General features: G+C 25.8%; 1 protein-coding gene across 1 annotated transcript in view; it reads right to left on the reverse strand.

Moving 5' to 3' along the window:
- LOC100200478 (uncharacterized) overlaps positions 1–6,000 on the reverse strand; it is a 157,007-nt gene that overhangs the window by 61,057 nt on the left and 89,950 nt on the right. The window contains exons 56-58 of the mRNA XM_065788338.1: positions 4,722–4,963; positions 4,367–4,552; positions 3,905–4,120 (exon numbers count right to left, since the gene is read on the reverse strand). Of these exons, the coding sequence (XP_065644410.1) occupies positions 3,905–4,120; positions 4,367–4,552; positions 4,722–4,963 (644 nt within the window). The remainder of the gene's footprint in view (positions 1–3,904; positions 4,121–4,366; positions 4,553–4,721; positions 4,964–6,000) is intronic.

Below are 6,000 nucleotides of genomic sequence, written 5' to 3' on the forward strand. Positions count from 1 at the left end.
ACATGCCTCATAAGATATTGGAATTCCTATATCTACTGTTGGAAGGGTTATAAAAAGATATTAGAAGCATTTGTTCATTAAATAAGCTAAAGAACTAGAATCATTTTTTTCAACAATAAATTAGTAATAAATAAGAATTATTATTCTTTTGAAAGAAATACAGGTTTGACTAATAGAGAAAAAGCTAAAAAATACAAAGTTTCCAACTTTTTGTTAAGGAAAGTGAAGAAGTACTACAATTCAAAGAGTTTATGAGCAATTAAATACTCAAACTATTCTGACCAACAAAGTTTCACTGCCAAAATGTGTGCGTTAAAACTTTACATACCAGATTTTGACAAAATTAAATAACTCCATTTTTACGTATGATGAGACTAAAATACAACTTAAGTCAACTTTCTTATAAAATATTATAATTCAAGTTTTCATAATGGTGTAGGGAACAAGTAGAAATACAAATTTGTGGATAAGTAAAAAATTGTTCTTGTGACAAGTAATTTGTAGTTGAGGTTGTAAGAGTAGAGTTTTTGTGATGTCATCAACTTTGACATCAGAATTTTATATTCTGTTATAAAAAGAGTGTCTTAAAAAGTGACTTTTGCCACTCATTTGATCACACAATAGATATTGTTTTAAACTGACTTATATTCATACCACTACACTAAGGAAACATTAGAGTGGTAAAAATTGAGAAAAGTTAACTTTGTACTAAAAAAGCTTAATTCACTGAATTGCCAACAATTCCATTTGTTCTACAATTCCATTTGATATTGGCAGAAAACACTTGCATAAAACAGGCCAGATTGCTAATTCAGTACATGGTTTACTGAATACATGGTCAGCCATAAGCAAGAAAGTAAAACAACAGATGTGCAGAAGTTAATAGGCACCATCACCAGTTATGTATTGTTGAATACAATGAAATTCAGTACCCTTTAATTGTTAAAGAGATCCGAAAGTGCCGAGACAAGTTGTGTTCATATTAAAGAGAATGATAAAAAAAATGTTTGGGCTGAATTTTTTTGAGTAAAACAAAATAATAAATGTATACCAAAAAAAACTAACTTTGTTGTTTTACTCAAAGCTTGCCGTCTCTGTATTAGCCAGTTGCTTTAAATCTTTAAAATATACACTGCAATCTACAGACTTTATAATTTATTCAAGCACGCTTAATTCTAAAGAGTTTTAGTATATGGTGTCATTGTTAAACTTTTTTTTTTTAAATCAAACTTTTTTTTTTTGAATAAATATTTGTTTTTGTTTTAATTGTTTTTAAAAAAATGTGTTTATCATCAATTGTATGACTTTCCTATAAATTTTATAGGAAGCTAAACAAAAGAATATTTTTTTATAGAGCACGAGAACCAAATAAAATTAAAATTTTTATGATACACTCTTAAATACACTCAAAATGTGTGCAATAAAACTTTACAAACTAGATTTTGACAAAATTAAATAACTCCATTTTTATGTATGACAAGACTAAAATGCAACTTAAGTCAACTTTCTGATAAAATATAATAATTCAAGTTTTAAAAAGTTTTTAAAAATGTACAAAAAAGACATTGATCACCTTATTGTATATTCTGAATCTTTTGACTTTTTATGTAAATAATGTAAACTTTTTTTCTAGTTAACCTAAGCTGTTTATCACTATGACATTTTTGTAAAATGTCATCAAAATGACATTTTACAAATTCTTAACTTTTTAATTAATAAATAATTTTGGTAAATGACATCATTTATTAGAGATATTTGCCAAATTCTTTAATTTTTAGTTAAAAAATATTTACAAATTTTACGCTTCACAAATTTACAGACAGCTATTTATTAACTAAAGCAATAATTAATGTTTTTTGCAATAATTCAAAACAGATGGCGATTAAAACTGTCAATGTGTTGCAGTGCACGTTAAAAAACATATTATATTTAATATTCCCAATTTATCCTAATTTATATATGGTATTTGGCATTTGCATTAAAACCTGTCTCTTAGATTACAAACCAAAAAACTAACAAAATTGACAATAAAAAGTTTTTCATTAAATGATAGCAATTTTAAAATTGACTCGATAATGCCACACTTTTTTGCAATCTTGACCAACAATTGTTCAATTTTAAAAATAGAATAAAATAAGCAATACATGTTTTACATAATAAATTTCATTAAATATATTTTCGCATGATTAAATAAGAATTTCAAGAATACTCGTACCCAATGAAAAGTTTAGCAAATAAATGCTGTTAATCAAATTTATGTTATATAAACATTATATAAACATTAATTAATACAAAATAATTTTTTTAACAGAATCTTAATAAGGATAATAATCATTCAATAACAATAAATATAACACAAAAATAATTTATAGAAATAGACAAGCTAAAAATATCTGAAATATTTTATTCATATTTTTAATACGAACTTCAAGAAATTTAGAAAATAAAATAACTTAAGAAATTCTGTTATGATAAAAAAAAAAAATCTTTTATATAATCATAACTAACAAATTCTTTAATAATCTGTAATGAAAAAATATAAATAAAATCTGATCGAAATTCCACAATGACGTCATACACTAAAACTCTTTGGAATTAAACGCGCTTAAATAAATTATTAAATCTGTAGATTGCAGCGTATATTTTAAAGACTTAAAGCAACTGGATAACATGAATACGGCAAAAACAACAAAGTTAGTTTTGCTTGGTATACATTTAATATTTTGTTTTACTTAAAAAAAATCAACCCAAACTTTTTTTTTATCATTCTCTTTAATATGAACACAACTTGTCTCGGCACTTTAGGATCCCTTTAATCCGATCATTTCTTAAATTTTTTATAGGATGCTTAGATAGGAACCAAGTATTTTTGCGAGCACTTGATATCATCTGCTTCATATCTTGCTTCGAGCTTTTTTTCTTTCATTTTTCCTTATGTGAAGCTAATTTTTTTAGGTGAAGAAAATTTCTTGCTTTTTAATAAAACTCCTTTTATAATTGAACAACAAATTTCAATAACTCGCTGCTCACAATAATATGGAGGGTTTGCTTCTTTTGCTATAAATTCCATTTTTTTCATACCGTTCTAGAGACTTCTTGGAGTAATGGATGCCATGCTTTTTAGTATTTGGCAAATGATATTGCTTTGTATTTATCTTTAATACTTCTTATATTCATTTCCTCTTTCAACAGATTGAGTCTTTATATCAGCAAAAAATAAATTTGAGGATTGAGAAACACCTGCAACTTGAGGATTGAGAAACACCTGCAACATCATTTCAATGCAGAATTTTGAAAAAAAAAAATTATTTTTAGATATGTGTAAATCTAATTTGCTAAATTATTTGTTTGCTCATTTAATCTGATAACAATAACAACCCATACTTATTACCATTGCAGTCAAACAACATCACATTAGCTTTTGTGTGCAAAAAAACTAAAAAAATTTGTTTTTTGAGTAAATAACTATTAAAGAGTGCTGAATTTTATTGTGCTCAACGGATACAAATATTTTTTAGTAATAAAAAAAAGTTTTGAAACTAAAAGTATTTTTATACTCATTAGTTTTTCTTTTTCATTTTTTTTAATCTCGTGCTTTAGATAATTATACAACTAAAAATAATAAGAAAAAATAAATCAAAGATAAACATAAATATTTTAAAAAATAAGTTTTTATAATTAATAAACTTAAAAATTAGGAAAAAAGTAATTAAAATGAAAGTAATTTTAATATGCATAAATTTAAATAATTAATAATTTTAATATGCATAAATTTAAATAATTAATAATTTTAATATGCATAAATTTAAATAATTAATAATTTTAATATGCATAAATTTAAATAATTAATAATTTTAATAATGCATAAATTTAAATACTAAGAAAAAAAAGAATAAAAATTCACCTGTAAAATCATTCAGAGGTTTAAATAATGAACTATTCATAGTGCAGTAGTAACCTTCACTGCAGTTTCCAGATGTTATGTTCATTCCATAATCACTGCAAAATTGCCCAGGTGGACAACCTAAGCACTCATTAATATTTTTAAGTCCCAAAGTTGGACTATATGTACCTGGTGGGCAAGGAATAGATTGATTCGATCCTGAAGGGCAGTAAAATCCTATAAATATATATTTAAAAATTATTACAGCCATTAAATACATAATTATAAGTATTTATTACTTATAACTACTTTTTATAATTGTTTATACAACTTTATACAATTTTGTGTCAAAAATAAATGTCTCTAAAAACAAAATTAGTTACTGTCTAATAAATGCATTCATATAAACTTAAATAAAATAAATAATTATATAAGTAAATAATCTTCAAAGTTTATTTACAAGTGTTTTAAAAAGAGGTGTACCTTTAGGACAAATAACTCCAGTGACACCATCTGTCGGAGTTGAGCTTTGTGCAGATTGAATGCATAAGTACCCTGCTGCACAATCACCGCTCCACATATCTAGGGAAGATTTTCCACAATATTTACCTTTAGGGCAAGGTGCACATTCACTTGCATTAGTAAGACCACTGCGATCTCCATATGCACCTAAGAAAAGAATCTTAAAATGCAGTTGTATTTGAAAAAGCTATATGCATTACACATAATTTGCTAAAAACAAAAAAATTAAATACATTTTAAGTAAACACTTTCTGTAAGGCATTAAATTTATAACATAACAGTATTACATTTCTTTTTTTTTTTAAAAAGGACATACCAGCAGGACAACCATGTTCATTTCCTGTTTTCATACCAGGCGGACAATAATAACCCCTAGGACAAACTTCAGGTAATTGTACTCCTACCAAACAATCAGTACTATTTAAAATAATCCCATTACAAAAGTATCCTTCTGGACATAAATTGCATGAAACACTGTAATATTGGTCTTGATAGGTACCCGACATGCATGGTATTTGCATTGAGCTTCCATATGGACAATAATGACCAGGTGTACATCTATAAATATAAAATACCTTTTAAATTTTCCTGTAACCCTAGAGCAATAGTGGTACATTGTTTGATATGCTCAACTTGTAAGCAGTTACTCAAAAGCTTCTTTAAATGAAAAAAAAAATTATTTTATAAATTAATGTACTTTTCATAAATCTAGACTTAATTTGATTACAAATTTTTTATTGAAAATATAAAATATCAATTAAAAGACAAATTTAGACTTTTTCATACAAATAAATTCAAACCTATTTTCCTGTTTGAGTTTAGAGTTATTAAAAAAAGTTACAAAGATAAATGAAGAGCAGGAAAGTAGTTGATAAAAAGTTAAGAAGTTGTAAATCTTATAAATCAGGAAAACACAACAGGAGGAAAATTTTAAAGGGCTGAATTTTCTCAGAAAAAAAAAGAATAATTATCTATATAGCATAAAGAATAATCACATGATATACCACAGAACAGAATGATCACATGATATACCACAGCATGATGAATTGGAACAAGAATAAATAAACAAGAATAAACAAAGAATTTTGAACAGAATGATCACATGATATACCACAAAACAAAATGATCACATGATATACCAAAGAACCACAAAACAGAATGATAAGTTGAAACGAGAATAAATTCTTTTAAAAAAAGGTGATAGCTTGTTTGAGCAGCTGACAGCAGATTATTATAGACTTCCTCAGCAACTTTTTCATCCAATCATTAGACATCAATAATATCCAACACCTTGGTTAAACTTTGTTTTTTGGCATATTTTTGACATATTGAATTATTGCTTATTTTAATATGTATTTGAAGGCATCAACTTGTGACATATTTTAAATTAGGTTTTTCAAATATCTCATTAACATTAAACCTTTTTTGCATCACTCATCATATTATGTTCTGAGTGAATTCATCCTTCAAATACTTATTAAAATAACCTTTTACAGTCCCTACATGCTCTAAAAACTTCTATCTAGTTCATTCATCTAGTTTTTCTTCGCATTTCAATACTTTGGAACTCTAGATTGAGCAGATGAGCTGAACAA

This window comes from Hydra vulgaris, chromosome 01 (assembly GCF_038396675.1).
Source record: "Hydra vulgaris chromosome 01, alternate assembly HydraT2T_AEP".
NCBI lineage: Eukaryota > Metazoa > Cnidaria > Hydrozoa > Anthoathecata > Hydridae > Hydra > Hydra vulgaris.